Source organism: Oncorhynchus clarkii, chromosome 21 (genome assembly GCF_045791955.1).
Source record: "Oncorhynchus clarkii lewisi isolate Uvic-CL-2024 chromosome 21, UVic_Ocla_1.0, whole genome shotgun sequence".
NCBI lineage: Eukaryota > Metazoa > Chordata > Actinopteri > Salmoniformes > Salmonidae > Oncorhynchus > Oncorhynchus clarkii.
In genome coordinates this window covers 51,068,147-51,090,714 of record NC_092167.1, presented here as the reverse complement: position 1 = coordinate 51,090,714, position 22,568 = coordinate 51,068,147, and the positions used below count along the sequence as shown (strand labels likewise).

At 39.3% G+C, this 22,568-nt stretch overlaps 1 protein-coding gene across 1 annotated transcript in view; it reads right to left on the bottom strand.

Moving 5' to 3' along the window:
- Window positions 1-11,668: 11,668 nt before the first annotated feature.
- LOC139379518 (endophilin-A1-like) overlaps window positions 11,669-22,568 on the bottom strand; it is a 38,470-nt gene continuing 27,570 nt past the window's right edge. Inside the window, exons 9-10 of the mRNA XM_071122336.1 lie at window positions 21,566-21,762; window positions 11,669-12,325 (exon numbers count right to left, since the gene is read on the bottom strand). Of these exons, the coding sequence (XP_070978437.1) occupies window positions 12,129-12,325; window positions 21,566-21,762 (394 nt within the window). The 3' untranslated portion in view covers window positions 11,669-12,128. The remainder of the gene's footprint in view (window positions 12,326-21,565; window positions 21,763-22,568) is intronic.

The window sequence follows — 22,568 nt, the reverse complement described above, 5'->3', positions numbered from 1 at the left end:
TGTTGCTATCTCATTTGCATGACTATAGACTGTGTTCCTCAGGCCTTAAATTCAAAAGTACAATAATTCACCTACTATGGAACTGTCTGGAGTTGGAGCCGTAGAATTACGAATTTGAACCATCTCCGGTTGTAAGGTATGAAACCACGTGGCTTCGAATGTTTTACTGGGTTCCATTATTCTAATTTAGAACTTTCACCAGCTCTGGTGTTCTACCCAGTTCCTTCACACCTTCTCAAGTCTCTTGTTTTACCCCCTGAAGTCCCATTCATTGTGCATCCCTGTAGCCTACTGTTGTTTATTGCTGCCTTCCCTGTTTTAAAGCGGCAGTCTGTCTGTAATTCAAACAACATATTGTGTGAGTTTAAGAAAGAGACTCGTTTTTTGTTGTTGTTGTGTCATAATGTTTATTTTAATAAGTCACATAATTATACTGTAGTCATCTCACAACAAGACACATTCATAACATGTGTTGGTGGTCCAACACAGGAGATGAATAGCAACATCAACACCACTGAGGTAATAATAAAATATATACACTGTAAGGTTCCAGCCAGGCCCTTAGTGATGATGTCACCACCACAGCAGCATCAATACTCCATCACCAAAGCACAGTGAGACCACTGGAAAAAGCACAGAAAGAAAATATATACCAGTACTGCTTTAACAACCAAGGTATGGTGTATATACAGTACGTATGGTGTATATAGGGTACGTATGGTGTATATACAGTACGTATGGTGTATATACGGTACGTATGGTGTATATACAGTACGTATGGTGTATATACGGTACGTATGGTGTATATAGGGTACGTATGGTGTATATAGGGTATGTATGGTGTATATAGGGTACGTATGTTGTATATACAGTACGTATGGTGTATATAGGGTACGTATGGTGTATATACAGTACGTATGGTGTATATACAGTACGTATGGTGTATATACAGTACGTATGGTGTATATAGGGTACGTATGGTGTATATAGGGTACGTATGGTATATATAGGGTACGTATGGTGTATATTCAGTACGTATGGTGTATATAGGGTACGTATTGTGTATATATACACTGGGGACAGCCAGGAGTCATCAGGAGTCATGTCCCCAGTCCACCTGGCCGTGCTGCTGCTCCAGTTTGAACTGTTCTGCCTGCAGCTATGGAACACCCTGACCTGTTTACCGGACATGCTTCCCTTGTCCCGTACCTGCTGTTTTGGACTCTCTCTCTCTACCACACATGCTGTCTCAACCTATACATACTCAGATTATAATGCTCAGAGTTATCTGTGGTTCTGGGCCATTAGCTGAGATTATAATGCTCAGAGTTATCCGTGGTTCTGGGCCATTAGCTGAGATTATAATGATCCTTCACCCAAATCCAGATAGCTGATGTTCTGAAAGAGCTGCAAAAAAATAAATCCCTACAAATCAGCCGGGCTAGACAATCTGGACCCTCTCTTTCTAAAATTTCCACACAAATTGTTGCAACCCCTATTACTAGCCTGCTCAACCTCTTTCATATCGTCTGAGATCCCCAAAGATTGGAAAGCTGCCGCGGTCATCCCCCTCTTCAAAGGGGGTGACACTCTAGACCCAAACTGTTACGAACCTATATCCATCCTACCCTGCCCTGCCTCTAGACCCAAACTGTTACAGACCTATATCCATCCTGCCCTGCCTCTAGACCCAAACTGTTACAGACCTATATCCATCCTACCCTGCCCTGCCTCTAGACCCAAACTGTTACAGACCTATATCCATCCTGCCCTGCCTCTAGACCCAAACTGTTACAGACCTATATCCATCCTACCCTGCCCTGCCTCTAGACCCAAACTGTTACAGAACTATATCCATCCTGCCCTGCCTCTAGACCCAAACTGTTACAGACCTATATCCATCCTACCCTGCCCTGCCTCTAGACCCAAACTGTTACAGACCTATATCCATCCTGCCCTGCCTCTAGACCCAAACTGTTACGGACCTATATCCATCCTACCCTGCCCTGCCTCTAGACCCAAACTGTTACAGACCTATATCCATCCTGCCCTGCCTCTAGACCCAAACTGTTACGGACCTATATCCATCCTACCCTGCCCTGCCTCTAGACCCAAACTGTTACAGACCTATATCCATCCTGCCCTGCCTCTAGACCCAAACTGTTACAGACCTATATCCATCCTACCCTGCCCTGCCTCTAGACCCAAACTGTTACAGACCTATATCCATCCTGCCCTGCCTCTAGACCCAAACTGTTACGGACCTATATCCATCCTACCCTGCCCTGCCTCTAGACCCAAACTGTTACAGACCTATATCCATCCTGCCCTGCCTCTAGACCCAAACTGTTACGGACCTATATCCATCCTACCCTGCCCTGCCTCTAGACCCAAACTGTTACAGACCTATATCCATCCTACCCTGCCCTGCCTCTAGACCCAAACTGTTACAGACCTATATCCATCCTGCCCTGCCTCTAGACCCAAACTGTTACGGACCTATATCCATCCTACCCTGCCCTGCCTCTAGACCCAAACTGTTACAGACCTATATCCATCCTGCCCTGCCTCTAGACCCAAACTGTTACGGACCTATATCCATCCTGCCCTGCCCTGCCTCTAGACCCAAACTGTTACAGACCTATATCCATCCTACCCTGCCTCTAGACCCAAACTGTTACAGACCTATATCCATCCTACCCTGCCCTGCCTCTAGACCCAAACTGTTACAGACCTATATCCATCCTGCCCTGCCTCTAGACCCAAACTGTTACGGACCTATATCCATCCTACCCTGCCCTGCCTCTAGACCCCAAACTGTTACAGACCTATATCCATCCTGCCCTGCCTCTAGACCCAAACTGTTACGGACCTATATCCATCCTACCCTGCCCTGCCTCTAGACCCCAAACTGTTACAGACCTATATCCATCCTGCCCTGCCTCTAGACCCAAACTGTTACAGACCTATATCCATCCTACCCTGCCCTGCCTCTAGACCCAAACTGTTACGGACCTATATCCATCCTACCCTGCCCTGCCTCTAGACCCCAAACTGTTACAGACCTATATCCATCCTGCCCTGCCTCTAGACCCAAACTGTTACGGACCTATATCCATCCTACCCTGCCCTGCCTCTAGACCCCAAACTGTTACAGACCTATATCCATCCTGCCCTGCCTCTAGACCCAAACTGTTACAGACCTATATCCATCCTACCCTGCCTTTCTAAAGTCTTCGAAAGCCAAGTTCACAAACAGATCACCGACCATTTAGAATCCCACCGTACCAAATGAGAATTTGTTCTCAACTGAACTACTTGGTTAAATAAAACAGAAAATGAATAAATGAAATAGTTATTTTCTTTCAATGACAACATCGATAAACATCGTCAGCATGTAACAGTTAACAGCAGAGGAAGAGGTGTCTAAAGAACAAACAATACTGTATCATAAACAAGAAAACACACCACATATATACTTTCAAATACCTTGAATATGAATAGTCTGTCAGCCCTTCAACGGGTGTGTATGTACAGTATATATGTCATTCAGTAATACATTTAAAGCATATAGGAATGACCGATACTCATCAATATTTATAAACACTAATAGCTGTTTTGTTTGTGGTAAAATAGGCAATTATGATAATTCATTTACATACGCTGATTAAAAAGAAATACAATTCTTTCCATACATTTTATAAAAGCGCTGTAGTGATACAGGCAGACAGACAGGCAGGTAGGCAGACAGACAGTCAGACAGGCAGGTAGGCAGACAGACAGTCAGGCAGACAGACAGACAGACAGGCAGTCAGACAGACAGGTAGACAGACAGACAGACAGACTCAGGCAGACAGACAGACAGTCAGACAGACAGTGAGGCAGACAGTAAGGCAGACAGACAGACAGGCAGACAGACTAAGGCAGACAGACAGGCAGGCAGACAGACAGTCAGACAGACAGGTAGACAGACAGACAGACAGACTCAGGCAGACAGACAGACAGTCAGACAGACAGTGAGGCAGACAGTAAGGCAGACAGACAGACAGGCAGACAGACTAAGGCAGACAGACAGGCAGACAGACAGTCAGACAGACAGGTAGACAGACAGACAGACTCAGGCAGACAGACAGACAGTCAGACAGACAGTGAGGCAGACAGTAAGGCAGACAGACAGACAGGCAGACAGACTAAGGCAGACAGACAGGCAGACAGACAGACAGACTCAGGCAGACAGACAGACAGTCAGACAGACAGTGAGGCAGACAGTAAGGCAGACAGACAGACAGGCAGACAGACTAAGGCAGACAGACAGGCAGGCAGACAGACAGTCAGACAGACAGGTAGACAGACAGACAGACAGACTCAGGCAGACAGACAGACAGTCAGACAGACAGTGAGGCAGACAGTAAGGCAGACAGACAGACAGGCAGACAGACAGGCAGGCAGACAGACAGTCAGACAGACAGGTAGACAGACAGACAGACTCAGGCAGACAGACAGACAGTCAGACAGACAGTGAGGCAGACAGTAAGGCAGACAGACAGACAGGCAGACAGACTAAGGCAGACAGACAGGCAGGCAGACAGGCAGTCAGACAGACAGGTAGACAGACAGACAGACAGACTCAGGCAGACAGACAGACAGTCAGACAGACAGTGAGGCAGACAGTAAGGCAGACAGACAGGCAGACAGTCAGGCAGACAGACAGGCAGTCAGACAGACAGGTAGACAGACAGACAGACAGACTCAGGCAGACAGACAGACAGACAGACAGTCAGACAGACAGTGAGGCAGACAGTAAGGCAGACAGACAGACAGGCAGACAGACTAAGGCAGACAGACAGGCAGGCAGACAGACAGTCAGACAGACAGGTAGACAGACAGACAGACAGACTCAGGCAGACAGACAGACAGTCAGACAGACAGTGAGGCAGACAGTAAGGCAGACAGACAGACAGGCAGACAGACTAAGGCAGACAGACAGGCAGACAGACAGTCAGACAGACAGGTAGACAGACAGACAGACTCAGGCAGACAGACAGACAGTCAGACAGACAGTGAGGCAGACAGTAAGGCAGACAGACAGACAGGCAGACAGACTAAGGCAGACAGACAGGCAGGCAGACAGACAGACTCAGGCAGACAGACAGACAGTCAGACAGACAGTGAGGCAGACAGTAAGGCAGACAGACAGACAGGCAGACAGACTAAGGCAGACAGACAGGCAGGCAGACAGACAGTCAGACAGACAGGTAGACAGACAGACAGACAGACTCAGGCAGACAGACAGACAGTCAGACAGACAGTGAGGCAGACAGTAAGGCAGACAGACAGACAGGCAGACAGACAGGCAGGCAGACAGACAGTCAGACAGACAGGTAGACAGACAGACAGACAGACAGACTCAGGCAGACAGACAGACAGTCAGACAGACAGTGAGGCAGACAGTAAGGCAGACAGACAGACAGGCAGACAGACTAAGGCAGACAGACAGGCAGGCAGACAGGCAGTCAGACAGACAGGTAGACAGACAGACAGACAGACTCAGGCAGACAGACAGACAGTCAGACAGACAGTGAGGCAGACAGTAAGGCAGACAGACAGGCAGACAGTCAGGCAGACAGACAGGCAGTCAGACAGACAGGTAGACAGACAGACAGACAGACTCAGGCAGACAGACAGACAGACAGACAGACAGTCAGACAGACAGTGAGGCAGACAGTAAGGCAGACAGACAGACAGTCAGGCAGACAGACAGGCAGTCAGACAGACAGGTAGACAGACAGACAGACAGACTCAGGCAGACAGACAGACAGTCAGACAGACAGTGAGGCAGACAGTAAGGCAGACAGGCAGACAGACTAAGGCAGACAGACAGGCAGGCAGACAGACAGTGAGGCAAACAGTAAGGCAGACAGACAGACAGGCAGACAGACTCAGGCAGGCAGACAGACAGACAGTGAGGCAGACAGTAAGGCAGACAGACAGACAGGCAGACAGACTCAGGCAGACAGACAGGCAGGCAGACAGACTCAGGCAGGCAGACAGACAGACACAGGCAGGCAGACAGACAGACAGACAGACTCAGGCAGACAGACAGCTGTATAAAGCCCAACCTATCTCAATAGTAGCTTAACAGACTGGGTGTGCATTAAAAATGGCACCCTATTCCCAATATAGTGGCCTACTTTAGACCAGGGCCTATAGGGGTAGTGCACTACTTTAGACCAGGGCCTATAGGGGTAGTGCACTACTTTAGACCAGGGCCTATAGGGGTAGTGCACTACTTTAGACCAGGGCCTATAGGGGTAGTGCACTACTTTAGACCAGGACCTATAGGGGTAGTGCACTACTTTAGACCAGGGCCTATAGGGGTAGTGCACTACTTTAGACCAGGGCCTATAGGGGTAGTGCACTACTTTAGACCAGGACCTATAGGGGTAGTGCACTACTTTAGACCAGGGCCTATAGGGTAGTGCACTACTTTAGACCAGGGTTTATAGGGTAGTGCACTACTTTAGACCTGGTCCTATAGGGGTAGTGCACTACTTTAGACCAGGGCCTATAGGGGTAGTGCACTACTTTAGACCAGGGCCTATAGGGGTAGTGCACTACTTTAGACCAGGGCCTATAGGGGTAGTGCACTACTTTAGACCAGGGCCTATAGGGGTAGTGCACTACTTTAGACCAGGGCCTATAGGGTAGTGCACTACTTTAGACCAGGACCTATAGGGGTAGTGCACTACTTTAGACCAGGGACTATAGGGGTAGTGCACTACTTTAGACCAGGGCCTATAGGGTAGTGCACTACTTTAGACCAGGGCCTATAGGGGTAGTGCACTACTTTAGACCAGGGCCTATAGGGGTAGTGCACTACTTTAGACCAGGGCCTATAGGGGTAGTGCACTACTTTAGACCAGGGCCTATAGAGGTAGTGCACTACTTTAGACCAGGACCTATAGGGGTAGTGCACTGCTTTAGACAAGGGCCTATAGGGTAGTGGACAACTTTAGACCAGGGCCTATAGGGTAGTGCACTACTTTAGACCTGGTCCTATAGGGTAGTGCACTACTTTAAACCAGGGCCTATAGGGGTAGTGCACTACTTTAGACCAGGACCTATAGGATAGTGCACCACATAAGGAATAGGGTTCTATTCAGGCTCCAAACACTTCTTTACCACCCATATCGTGACCCTGAGAGAGAGCACAGCATTGGCATTGAGGGAATTGGTGGCTACATAGGAGCTACATAGGTAATATCAGTGGAGGATTTAGGTATAGGCGACATGGGCATCCGTCCAGGGCGGCACACGGCACGGAAAACACGGGTTTTCTATCGCTCATTAGCATGTCAAGTCAATGATATCATGTCACCGTGTGGGACTGTGGCTCAATTTACCTTGTCGTTTGTAAGCTAGGCAGGCTACTTCCTGGGAAGGTCTCCCACTCAGAAGTACGAGATGGGGAGGGGGGTGGGGGTAGGTTGACCTTGGGTTTCCACACTGGAAGCCTGAGGTAGGGGGGTGGGGGTAGGTTGACCTCAGGTCTCCCCTCTGGAAGCCCGAGGTAGAGGGGTGGGGGTATGTTGACCTCAGGTCTCCACACTGGAAGCCCGAGGTAGGGGGGTGGGGGTAGGTTGACCTCAGGTAGGGGGAGCGGGGGAATCTATCAAATAGCACACAAGTACGAGATGGGGAGGGGAGTGGGGGTAGGTTGACCTCAGGTCTCCCCTCTGGAAGCCCGAGGTAGGGGGGTGGGGGTAGGTTGACCTCAGGTCTCCCCTCTGGAAGCCCGAGGTAGGGGGGTGGGGGTAGGTTGACCTCAGGTCTCCACACTGGAAGCCCGAGGTAGGGGGGCGGGGGTAGGTTGACCCCAGGTCTCCCCTCTGGAAGCCTGAGGTAGGGGGGCGGGGGTAGGTTGACCTCAGGTCTCCCCTCTAGAAGCCCGAGGTAGGGGGGTGGGGGTAGGTTGACCTCAGGTCTCCCCTCTGGAAGCCCGAGGTAGGGGGGCGGGGGAAGGTTGACCTCAGGTCTCCCCTCTGGAAGCCCGAGGTAGGGGGGCGGGGGTAGGTTGACCTCATGTAGTCTTGACTCTTGGTTGACAGTGTTGGGGGATGGGTAATGTAGTCTTGACTATTGGTTGACAGTGTTGGGGGATGGGTAATGTAGTCTTGACTCTTGGTTGACAGTGTTGGGGGATGGGTAATGTGGTCTTGACTCTTGGTTGATAGTGTTGGGGAAGATGGGTAATGTGGTCTTGACTCTTGGTTGACAGTGTTGGGGGATGGGTAATGTAGTCTTGACTCTTGGTTGACAGTGTTGGGGGATGGGTAATGTGGTCTTGACTCTTGGTTGGCAGTGTTGGGGGGATGGGTAATGTGGTCTTGACTCTTGGTTGATAGTGTTGGGGAAGATGGGTAATGTGGTCTTGACTCTTGGTTGACAGTGTTGGGGGATGGGTAATGTAGTCTTGACTCTTGGTTGACAGTGTTGGGGGATGGGTAATGTGGTCTTGACTCTTGGTTGGCAGTGTTGGGGGGATGGGTAATGTAGTCTTGACTCTTGGTTGACAGTGTTGGGGGATGGGTAATGTAGTCTTGACTCTTGGTTGGCAGTGTTGGGGGATGGGTAATGTAGTCTTGACTCTGTAGTCTTGAATCTTGGTTGAGTGTTGGGGGATGGGTAATGTAGTGGTTGACAGTGTTGGGGGATGGGTAATGTAGTCTTGACTCTTGGTTGACAGTGTTGGGGGGATGGGTAATGTAGTCTTGACTCTTGGTTGACAGTGTTGGGGGGATGGGAAATGTAGTCTTGACTCTTGGTTGACAGTGTTGGGGGATGAGTAATGTAGTCTTGACTCTTGGTTGACAGTGTTGGGGGATGGGTAATGTAGTCTTGACTCTTGGTTGACAGTGTTGGGGGATGGGTAATGTAGTCTTGACTCTGTAGTCTTGACTCTTGGTTGACAGTGTTTGGGGGATGGGTAATGTAGTCTTGACTCTGTAGTCTTGAATCTTGGTTGAGTGTTGGGGGATGGGTAATGTAGTCTTGACTCTGTAGTCTTGAATCTTGGTTGAGTGTTGGGGGATGGGTAATGTAGTGGTTGACAGTGTTGGGGGATGGGTAATGTAGTCTTGACTCTTGGTTGACAGTGTTGGGGGGATGGGTAATGTAGTCTTGACTCTTGGTTGACAGTGTTTGGGGGATGGGTAATGTAGTCTTGACTCTGTAGTCTTGAATCTTGGTTGAGTGTTGGGGGATGGGTAATGTAGTCTTGACTCTGTAGTCTTGAATCTTGGTTGAGTGTTGGGGGATGGGTAATGTAGTGGTTGACAGTGTTGGGGGATGGGTAATGTAGTCTTGACTCTTGGTTGACAGTGTTGGGGGGTATGGGTAATGTAGTCTTGACTCTTGGTTGACAGTGTTGGGGGGGATGGGTAATGTAGTCTTGACTCTTGGTTGACAGTGTTGGGGGGGATGGGTAATGTGTTGATGCTCGAGTGCCATTAAGGGGCTGCCTTAATCGGCGTCCACATCATCGGCGCATGGGGAGCAGTTGTTGGGCGTTAACTGCCGTGCTCAAGAGCAGAACGGCAGATTTGTCCACCTTGTCAGCTCTGGGATTTCGAACCAACGACCTTTCAGTTATTGGCCCAACGCTCTTAACCACCAGGCTTTGGGGTGCAATTGAGAGTCTGTGACGGATACAACCACTGGATAGTAAATTGACCTCTGACAGGTTAAACTGTTTATTGACCTCTGACAGGTTAAACTGTTTATTGACCTCTGACAGGTTAAACTGTTTATTGACCTCTGACAGGTATAACATACGTAATATAGGAAACAACAGAAGCCTATGTACATAGGTAACATCATCTTCATCCTCACCACTATCATCCTCATGTCACAGTTCTTATTTTATTCACTTTTTAAACGTTTTTTAACACTAAACCTTAAATGTCCCAGCATGCAATAAATTGTACCCGATTACAGTCTATACAACCAGAGATATACTGTATATAGATCCATCTATTGCTTTCAATACAACCAGCTCTCTGTTTCTACCAGTCTTTAGTTAGTTCAACCAGCTCTCTGTTTCTACCAGTCTTCAGTTAGTTCAACCAGCTCTCTGTTTCTACCAGTCTTTAGTTAGTTCAACCAGCTCTCTGTTTCTACCAGTCTTTAGTTAGTTCAACCAGCTCTCTACTCTGTTTCTACCAGTCTTTAGTTAGTTCAACCAGCTCTCTGTTTCTACCAGTCTTTAGTTAGTTCAACCAGCTCTCTGTTTCTACTAGTCTTTAGTTAGTTCATCCAGCTTCAGTGCAGGGTCAGACACAGATATTATACACTGAGCGAGAGAGAGAGAGAGAATGAGAGAGAGAGAGGTGGGGAGAGAGACGGAGAGAGAGAATGAGAGAGAGAGAGGTGGGGAGAGAGAGAGTGAGAGAGAGAGAGAGAGGTGGAGAGAGAGAGAGAGGTGGGGAGAGAGAAAATGAGAGAGAGAGAGAGAGAGAGAGAGAGAGAGAGAATGAGAGAGAGAGAGGTGGGGAGAGAGAGAGAGAGAATGAGAGAGAGAGAGGTGGGGAGAGAGAAAATGAGAGAGAGAGAGGTGGGGAGAGAGAAAGAGAGAGAATGAGAGAGAGAGAGCAGAAAAATATAGCGCTTGAGATTGCTGGTGTAGAAGAGATAAAAACAGGACAATACATTACTTGTAGGTAGGAACAGGGTTGGAGTTACCTACAGGAAGGTATCTCTCCAGGAACAGGGTTGGAGTTAAAACCTACAGGAAGGTATCTCTCCAGGAACAGGGTTGGAGTTAAAACCTACAGGAGGGTCTCTCTCCAGGAACAGGGTTGGAGTTACCTACAGGAGGGTCTCTCTCCAGGAACAGGGTTGGAGTTCAAACCTACAGGAGGGTCTCTCTCCAGGAACAGGGTTGGAGTTACCTACAGGAGGGTCTCTCTCTCCAGGAACAGGGTTGGAGTTACCTACAGGAGGGTCTCTCTCTCCAGGAACAGGGTTGGAGTTACCTACAGGAGGGTCTCTCTCCAGGAACAGGGTTGGAGTTAAAACCTACAGGAGGGTCTCTCTCCAGGAACAGGGTTGGAGTTAAAACCTACAGGAGGGTCTCTCTCCAGGAACCGGGATGAAGTTAAAAACCTACAGGAGGGTTTCTCTCCAGGAACAGGGTTGGAGTTAAAACCTACAGGAGGGTATCTCTCCAGGAACAGGGTTGGAGTTAAAACCTACAGGAGGGTCTCTCTCTCCAGGAACAGGGTTGGAGTTAAAACCTACAGGAGGGTTTCTCTCCAGGAACAGGGTTGGAGTTAAAACCTACAGGAGGGTCTCTCTCCAGGAACAGGGTTGGAGTTAAAACCTACAGGAGGGTCTCTCTCCAGGAACAGGGATGAAGTTAAAAACCTACAGGAGGGTTTCTCTCCAGGAACAGGGTTGGAGTTAAAACCTACAGGAGGGTATCTCTCCAGGAACAGGGTTGGAGTTAAAACCTACAGGAGGGTCTCTCTCTCCAGGAACAGGGTTGGAGTTAAAACCTACAGGAGGGTTTCTCTCCAGGAACAGGGTTGGAGTTAAAACCTACAGGAGGGTATCTCTCCAGGAACAGGGTTGGAGTTAAAACCTACAGGAGGGTCTCTCTCCAGGAACAGGGTTGGAGTTAAAACCTACAGGAGGGTTTCTCTCCAGGAACAGGGTTGGAGTTAAAACCTACAGGAGGGTGCCTCTCCAGGAACAGGGTTGGAGTTAAAACCTACAGGAGGGTTTATGTGTTTTATTCCATTCCATTGATTCCGTTCCAGCCATTATTATGAGCCGTCCTCCCCTCAGCAGCCTCCACTGCTCTACACAGGAATCCATCTTTAAAATCATCCCCTCCGTAATACAGACATTCACCACTGCAAGCACACTGATCCCCCCTGTGGGGGATGAAGCAGACGATTCTTCATCTCTCTTTTATTATTCTCCTCCTCTTCTTCGTCTATCTGCAGAATCCTGTACAATTGCAGTCTTTTGCTCCTCAAAGTTGTGAAAAGTGTCACATAAGAAGAGAAGAAGGCATGGCTTAGGTTAGGCAGAGGCGGGGGATTGGGTGGGGTCCGGGGTACGGCCTAATGAGGAAGTGGAACCAGGATATCTACGTAGTTGATGGGGAAGAAACCTGATTGGCCGTTGATCATGCCCTCGTACCAGTTATCGTCGATCTGATTGGTTAGGGTGATGACGTCGCCCTCCTTGAAGCCCATCTCACCCTCGTTCTCCGGGTCAAAGTCATACAGCGCCCGGCAGCACGGCTGGTCCATAGGAACTGGGGGAGAGAGACGGGGAGGGAGACGGGGAGAGACAGACAAACAGAAAGAGACAGACAGACAGACAGACAGACTAGTTGAATAGTTTTCATACTGTATTACAGGTTGGTCCTGTCATGTCTGTGTGTGTGTCTGTCTGTGTGTGTGTCTGTCTGTGTGTGTGTCTGAGTGTGTGTCTGTCTGTCTGTGTGTGTGTCTGTCTGTCTGTCTGTCTGTCTGTCTGTCTGTCTGTGTGTGTGTGTCTGAGTGTGTGTGTGTGTCTGTCTGTGTGTGTGTGTGTCTGTCTGTGTGTGTGTGTCGGAATGTGTGTGTCGGAGTGTGTGTGTGTGTCTGTCTGTGTGTGTGTGTCGGAGTGTGTGTCTGTCTGTGTGTGTGTCTGTATCGAACTGTTTTGCTTTATCTTGGCCAGGTCGCAGTTGTAAATTAGAACTTATTCTCAACTAGCCTACCTGGTTAAATAAAGGGTTATATATATAAATACCTGGTTAAATAAAGGGTTATATATATAAATACCTGGTTAAATAAAGGGTTAGAGTTATATATATAATATATAAATACCTGGTTAAATAAAGGGTTAGGGTTATATATATATAAATACCTGGTTAAATAAAGGGTTAGGGTTATATATATAAATACCTGGTTAAATAAAGGGTTATATATATAAATACCTGGTTAAATAAAGGGTTAGGGTTATATATATAAATACCTGGTTAAATAAAGGGTTATATATATAAATACCTGGTTAAATAAAGGGTTATATATATAAATACCTGGTTAAATAAAGGGTTAGGGTTATATATATAAATACCTGGTTAAATAAAGGGTTATATATATAAATACCTGGTTAAATAAAGGGTTATATATATAAATACCTGGTTAAATAAAGGGTTATATATATAAATACCTGGTTAAATAAAGGGTTATATATATAAATACCTGGATAAATAAAGGGTTATATATATAAATACCTGGTTAAATAAAGGGTTATATATATATAAATACCTGGATAAATAAAGGGTTATATATATAAATACCTGGTTAAATAAAGGGTTAGGGTTATATATATAAATACCTGGTTAAATAAAGGGTTAGGGTTATATATATAAATACCTGGTTAAATAAAGGGTTATATATATAAATACCTGGTTAAATAAAGGGTTATATATATATAAATACCTGGTTAAATAAAGGGTTATATATATAAATACCTGGTTAAATAAAGGGTTATATATATATATAAATACCTGGTTAAATAAAGGGTTATATATATAAATACCTGGTTAAATAAAGGGTTATATATATAAATACCTGGTTAAATAAAGGGTTAGGGTTATATATATAAATACCTGGTTAAATAAAGGGTTAGGGTTATATATATAAATACCTGGTTAAATAAAGGGTTATATATATAAATACCTGGTTAAATAAAGGGTTATATATATAAATACCTGGTTAAATAAAGGGTTATATATATAAATACCTGGGTAAATAAAGGGTTAGGTTTATATATATAAATACCTGGTTAAATAAAGGGTTATATATATAAATACCTGGTTAAATAAAGGGTTATATATATAAATACCTGGATAAATAAAGGGTTATATATATAAATACCTGGTTAAATAAAGGGTTAGAGTTATATATATAAATACCTGGTTAAATAAAGGGTTATATATATAAATACCTGGATAAATAAAGGGTTATATATATAAATACCTGGTTAAATAAAGGGTTATATATATAAATACCTGGATAAATAAAGGGTTATATATATAAATACCTGGTTAAATAAAGGGTTAGGGTTATATATATAAATACCTGGTTAAATAAAGGGTTAGGGTTATATATATATATATACCTGGTTAAATAAAGGGTTAGAGTTATATATATAAATACCTGGTTAAATAAAGGGTTATATATATAAATACCTGGATAAATAAAGGGTTATATATATAAATACCTGGTTAAATAAAGGGTTATATATATAAATACCTGGATAAATAAAGGGTTATATATATAAATACCTGGTTAAATAAAGGGTTAGGGTTATATATATAAATACCTGGTTAAATAAAGGGTTAGGTTTATATATATAAATACCTGGTTAAATAAAGGGTTATATATATAAATACCTGGATAAATAAAGGGTTATATATAAATACCTGGTTAAATAAAGGGTTATATATATAAATACCTGGTTAAATAAAGGGTTAGGGTTATATATATAAATACCTGGTTAAATAAAGGGTTAGGGTTATATATATAAATACCTGGTTAAATAAAGGGTTATATATATAAATACCTGGTTAAATAAAGGGTTATATATATAAATACCTGGATAAATAAAGGGTTATATATATAAATACCTGGTTAAATAAAGGGTTATATATATATAAATACCTGGTTAAATAAAGGGTTAGGGTTATATATATAAATACCTGGTTAAATAAAGGGTTAGGGTTATATATATAAATACCTGGTTAAATAAAGGGTTATATATATAAATACCTGGTTAAATAAAGGATTATATATATAAATACCTGGTTAAATAAAGGGTTATATATATAAATACCTGGTTAAAAAAAGGGTTAGGGTTATATATATAAATACCTGGTTAAATAAAGGGTTATATATATAAATACCTGGTTAAATAAAGGGTTATATATATAAATACCTGGTTAAATAAAGGGTTATATATATAAATACCTGGTTAAATAAAGGGTTATATATATAAATACCTGGTTAAATAAAGGGTTAGGGTTATATATATAAATACCTGGTTAAGTAAAGGGTTATATATATAAATACCTGGTTAAATAAAGGGTTTTATATATAAATACCTGGTTAAATAAAGGGTGATATATATAAATACCTGGTTAAATAAAGGGTTATATATATAAATACCTGGTTAAATAAAGGGTTATATATATAAATACCTGGATAAATAAAGGGTTATATATATAAATACCTGGTTAAATAAAGGGTTATATATATAAATACCTGGTTAAATAAAGGGTTATATATATAAATACCTGGTTAAATAAAGGGTTATATATATAAATACCTGGATAAATAAAGGGTTATATATATAAATACCTGGTTAAATAAAGGGTTAGGGTTATATATAAATACCTGGTAAATAAAGGGTTATATATATAAATACCTGGTTAAATAAAGGGTTATATATATAAATACCTGGTTAAATAAAGGGTTAGGGTTATATATATAAATACCTGGTTAAATAAAGGGTTATATATATAAATACCTGGTTAAATAAAGGGTTATATATATAAATACCTGGTTAAATAAAGGGTTAGGGTTATATATATAAATACCTGGTTAAATAAAGGGTTATATATATAAATACCTGGTTAAATAAAGGGTTATATATATAAATACCTGGCTAAATAAAGGGTTATATATATAAATACCTGGTTAAATAAAGGGTTATATATATAAATACCTGGTTAAATAAAGGGTTATATATATAAATACCTGGTTAAATAAAGGGTTAGGGTTATATATATAAATACCTGGTTAAATAAAGGGTTAGGGTTATATATATAAATACCTGGTTAAATAAAGGGTTATATATATAAATACCTGGTTAAATAAAGGGTTAGGGTTATATATATAAATACCTGGTTAAATAAAGGGTTAGGGTTATATATATAAATACCTGGTTAAATAAAGGGTTAGAGTTATATATATAAATACCTGGTTAAATAAAGGGTTAGGGTTATATATATAAATACCTGGTTAAATAAAGGGTTAGGGTTATATATATAAATACCTGGTTAAATAAAGGGTTAGGGTTATATATATAAATACCTGGTTAAATAAAGGGTTATATATATAAATACCTGGTTAAATAAAGGGTTAGGGTCATATATATAAATACCTGGTTAAATAAAGGGTTAGGGTTATATATATAAATACCTGGTTAAATAAAGGGTTATATATATAAATACCTGGTTAAATAAAGGGTTATATATATAAATACCTGGTTAAATAAAGGGTTATATATATAAATACCTGGTTAAATAAAGGGTTAGGGTTATATATATAAATACCTGGATAAATAAAGGGTTATATATATATAAATACCTGGTTAAATAAAGGGTTATATATATAAATACCTGGTTAAATAAAGGGTTAGGGTTATATATATAAATACCTGGTTAAATAAAGGGTTATATATATAAATACCTGGTTAAATAAAGGGTTATATATATAAATACCTGGTTAAATAAAGGGTTATATATATAAATACCTGGTTAAATAAAGGGTTAGGGTTATATATATAAATACCTGGTTAAATAAAGGGTTATATATATAAATACCTGGTTAAATAAAGGGTTATATATATAAATACCTGGTTAAATAAAGGGTTATATATATATATAAATACCTGGTTAAATAAAGGGTTAGGGTTATATATATAAATACCTGGTTAAATAAAGGGTTATATATATAAATACCTGGTTAAATAAAGGGTTATATATATAAATACCTGGTTAAATAAAGGGTTATATATATAAATACATGGTTAAATAAAGGGTTAGGGTTATATATATAAATACCTGGTTAAATAAAGGGTTAGGGTTATATATATAAATACCTGGTTAAATAAAGGGTTATATATATAAATACCTGGTTAAATAAAGGGTTATATATATAAATACCTGGTTAAATAAAGGGTTATATATAAATACCTGGTTAAATAAAGGGTTATATATATAAATACCTGGTTAAATAAAGGGTTAGGGTTATATATATAAATACCTGGTTAAATAAAGGGTTATATATATAGATACCTGGTTAAATAAAGGGTTAGGGTTATATATATAAATACCTGGTTAAATAAAGGGTTAGGGTTATATATATAAATACCTGGTTAAATAAAGGGTTATATATATAAATACCTGGTTAAATAAAGGGTTAGGGTTATATATATACATACCTGGTTAAATAAAGGGTTAGGGTTATATATATAAATACCTGGTTAAATAAAGGGTTAGAGTTATATATATAAATACCTGGTTAAATAAAGGGTTAGGGTTATATATATAAATACCTGGTTAAATAAAGGGTTAGGGTTATATATATAAATACCTGGTTAAATAAAGGGTTAGGGTTATATATATAAATACCTGGTTAAATAAAGGGTTATATATATAAATACCTGGTTAAATAAAGGGTTAGGGTCATATATATAAATACCTGGTTAAATAAAGGGTTAGGGTTATATATATAAATACCTGGTTAAATAAAGGGTTATATATATAAATACCTGGTTAAATAAAGGGTTATATATATAAATACCTGGTTAAATAAAGGGTTATATATATAAATACCTGGTTAAATAAAGGGTTAGGGTTATATATATAAATACCTGGATAAATAAAGGGTTATATATATATAAATACCTGGTTAAATAAAGGGTTATATATATAAATACCTGGTTAAATAAAGGGTTAGGGTTATATATATAAATACCTGGTTAAATAAAGGGTTATATATATAAATACCTGGTTAAATAAAGGGTTATATATATAAATACCTGGTTAAATAAAGGGTTATATATATAAATACCTGGTTAAATAAAGGGTTAGGGTTATATATATAAATACCTGGTTAAATAAAGGGTTATATATATAAATACCTGGTTAAATAAAGGGTTATATATATAAATACCTGGTTAAATAAAGGGTTATATATATATAAATACCTGGTTAAATAAAGGGTTAGGGTTATATATATAAATACCTGGTTAAATAAAGGGTTATATATATAAATACCTGGTTAAATAAAGGGTTATATATATAAATACCTGGTTAAATAAAGGGTTATATATATAAATACATGGTTAAATAAAGGGTTAGGGTTATATATATAAATACCTGGTTAAATAAAGGGTTAGGGTTATATATATAAATACCTGGTTAAATAAAGGGTTATATATATAAATACCTGGTTAAATAAAGGGTTATATATATAAATACCTGGTTAAATAAAGGGTTATATATAAATACCTGGTTAAATAAAGGGTTATATATATAAATACCTGGTTAAATAAAGGGTTAGGGTTATATATATAAATACCTGGTTAAATAAAGGGTTATATATATAAATACCTGGTTAAATAAAGGGTTATATATATAAATACATGGTTAAATAAAGGGTTAGGGTTATATATATAAATACCTGGTTAAATAAAGGGTTAGGGTTATATATATAAATACCTGGTTAAATAAAGGGTTAGGGTTTTATATATAAATACCTGGTTAAATAAAGGGTTAGGGTTATATATATAAATACCTGGTTAAATAAAGGGTTATATATATAAATACCTGGTTAAATAAAGGGTTATATATATATAAATACCTGGTTAAATAAAGGGTTATATATATAAATACCTGGTTAAATAAAGGGTTATATATATATATAAATACCTGGTTAAATAAAGGGTTATATATATAAATACCTGGTTAAATAAAGGGTTATATATATAAATACCTGGTTAAATAAAGGGTTAGGGTTATATATATAAATACCTGGTTAAATAAAGGGTTAGAGTTATATATATAAATACCTGGTTAAATAAAGGGTTATATATATATAAATACCTGGTTAAATAAAGGGTTATATATATAAATACCTGGTTAAATAAAGGGTTAGGGTTATATATATAAATACCTGGTTAAATAAAGGGTTATATATATAAATACCTGGTTAAATAAAGGGTTATATATATAAATACCTGGTTAAATAAAGGGTTAGGGTTATATATATAAATACCTGGTTAAATAAAGGGTTATATATATAAATACCTGGTTAAATAAAGGGTTATATATATAAATACCTGGCTAAATAAAGGGTTATATATATAAATACCTGGTTAAATAAAGGGTTATATATATAAATACCTGGTTAAATAAAGGGTTATATATATAAATACCTGGTTAAATAAAGGGTTAGGGTTATATATATAAATACCTGGTTAAATAAAGGGTTAGGGTTATATATATAAATACCTGGTTAAATAAAGGGTTATATATATAAATACCTGGTTAAATAAAGGGTTAGGGTTATATATATACATACCTGGTTAAATAAAGGGTTAGGGTTATATATATAAATACCTGGTTAAATAAAGGGTTAGAGTTATATATATAAATACCTGGTTAAATAAAGGGTTAGGGTTATATATATAAATACCTGGTTAAATAAAGGGTTAGGGTTATATATATAAATACCTGGTTAAATAAAGGGTTAGGGTTATATATATAAATACCTGGTTAAATAAAGGGTTATATATATAAATACCTGGTTAAATAAAGGGTTAGGGTCATATATATAAATACCTGGTTAAATAAAGGGTTAGGGTTATATATATAAATACCTGGTTAAATAAAGGGTTATATATATAAATACCTGGTTAAATAAAGGGTTATATATATAAATACCTGGTTAAATAAAGGGTTATATATATAAATACCTGGTTAAATAAAGGGTTAGGGTTATATATATAAATACCTGGATAAATAAAGGGTTATATATATATAAATACCTGGTTAAATAAAGGGTTATATATATAAATACCTGGTTAAATAAAGGGTTAGGGTTATATATATAAATACCTGGTTAAATAAAGGGTTATATATATAAATACCTGGTTAAATAAAGGGTTATATATATAAATACCTGGTTAAATAAAGGGTTATATATATAAATACCTGGTTAAATAAAGGGTTAGGGTTATATATATAAATACCTGGTTAAATAAAGGGTTATATATATAAATACCTGGTTAAATAAAGGGTTATATATATAAATACCTGGTTAAATAAAGGGTTATATATATATAAATACCTGGTTAAATAAAGGGTTAGGGTTATATATATAAATACCTGGTTAAATAAAGGGTTATATATATAAATACCTGGTTAAATAAAGGGTTAGGGTTATATATATAAATACCTGGATAAATAAAGGGTTATATATATATAAATACCTGGTTAAATAAAGGGTTATATATATAAATACCTGGTTAAATAAAGGGTTAGGGTTATATATATAAATACCTGGTTAAATAAAGGGTTATATATATAAATACCTGGTTAAATAAAGGGTTATATATATAAATACCTGGTTAAATAAAGGGTTATATATAAATACCTGGTTAAATAAAGGGTTATATATATAAATACCTGGTTAAATAAAGGGTTAGGGTTATATATATAAATACCTGGTTAAATAAAGGGTTATATATATAGATACCTGGTTAAATAAAGGGTTATATATATAAATACCTGGTTAAATAAAGGGTTATATATATATAAATACCTGGTTAAATAAAGGGTTATATATATAAATACCTGGTTAAATAAAGGGTTATATATATAAATACATGGTTAAATAAAGGGTTAGGGTTATATATATAAATACCTGGTTAAATAAAGGGTTAGGGTTATATATATAAATACCTGGTTAAATAAAGGGTTAGGGTTTTATATATAAATACCTGGTTAAATAAAGGGTTAGGGTTATATATATAAATACCTGGTTAAATAAAGGGTTATATATATAAATACCTGGTTAAATAAAGGGTTATATATATATAAATACCTGGTTAAATAAAGGGTTATATATATAAATACCTGGTTAAATAAAGGGTTATATATATATATAAATACCTGGTTAAATAAAGGGTTATATATATAAATACCTGGTTAAATAAAGGGTTATATATATAAATACCTGGTTAAATAAAGGGTTAGGGTTATATATATAAATACCTGGTTAAATAAAGGGTTAGAGTTATATATATAAATACCTGGTTAAATAAAGGGTTATATATATATAAATACCTGGTTAAATAAAGGGTTATATATATAAATACCTGGTTAAATAAAGGGTTATATATATAAATACCTGGTTAAATAAAGGGTTATATATATAAATACCTGGTTAAATAAAGGGTTAGGGTTATATATATAAATACCTGGTTAAATAAAGGGTTAGGGTTATATATATATAAATACCTGGTTAAATAAAGGGTTATATATATAAATACCTGGTTAAATAAAGGGTTAGGGTTATATATATAAATACCTGGTTAAATAAAGGGTTATATATATAAATACCTGGTTTAATAAAGGGTTAGGGTTATATAAATACCTGGTTAAATAAAGGAGAAATAAAATGAAATAAAGTGTGTCTGTGTGTATTCTCACCAGGGAAGCGCCCAGGAGTGCGTTGGGGGCCTGGGGAGTGGGCGGGGCCTGGGGAGTAGGCGGGGCCTGGGGAGCGGGCGGGGCCTGGGGCGGTGTTGAGCCCCTCATTGTGGCTGTCGCTGGGGGGAAGCAGCTCCAGGACCATCCGGGGTTTAGGAACATACTCCTTCCTGGGTTTATCCTGTGCCTCCCGAATCCTGGAGACAACACACAGGAAACGGACAGAGGTCAGAGGTCAGGACAGAGGTCAACACACAGGAAACAGACAGAGATCAGAGGTCAACACACAGGAAACGGTCAGAGGTCAAAACACAGGAAACGGACACAGGTCAGAGGTCAAGACAGAGGTCAACACACAGGAAACGGACAGAGGTCAACACACAGGAAACGGACAGAGGTCAGAGGTCAGGACAGAGGTCAACACACAGAAACCGGACAGAGTTCAGAGGTCAGGACAGAGGTCAACACACAGGAAACGGACAGAGGTCAACACACAGGAAACGGACAGAGATCAGAGGTCAGAACAGATGTCAGCACACAGGAAATGGACAGAGGTCAGGATAGAGGTCAACACACAGGAAACGGACAGAGATCAGAGGTCAACACACAGGAAACGGACAGAGGTCAACACACAGGAAACGGACAGAGGTCAGAGGTCAGGACAGAGGTCAACACACAGAAACCGGACAGAGTTCAGAGGTCAGGACAGAGGTCAACACACAGGAAACGGACAGAGGTCAACACACAGGAAACGGACAGAGGTCAGAGGTCAGGACAGAGGTCAACACACAGAAACCGGACAGAGTTCAGAGGTCAGGACAGAGGTCAACACACAGAAACCGGACAGAGTTCAGAGGTCAGGACAGAGGTCAACACACAGAAACCGGACAGAGATCAGAGGTCAGAACAGATGTCAACACACAGGAAATGGACAGAGGTCAGGACAGAGGTCAACACACAGGAAACGGACAGAGGTCAGAGGTCAGGACAGAGGTCAACACAC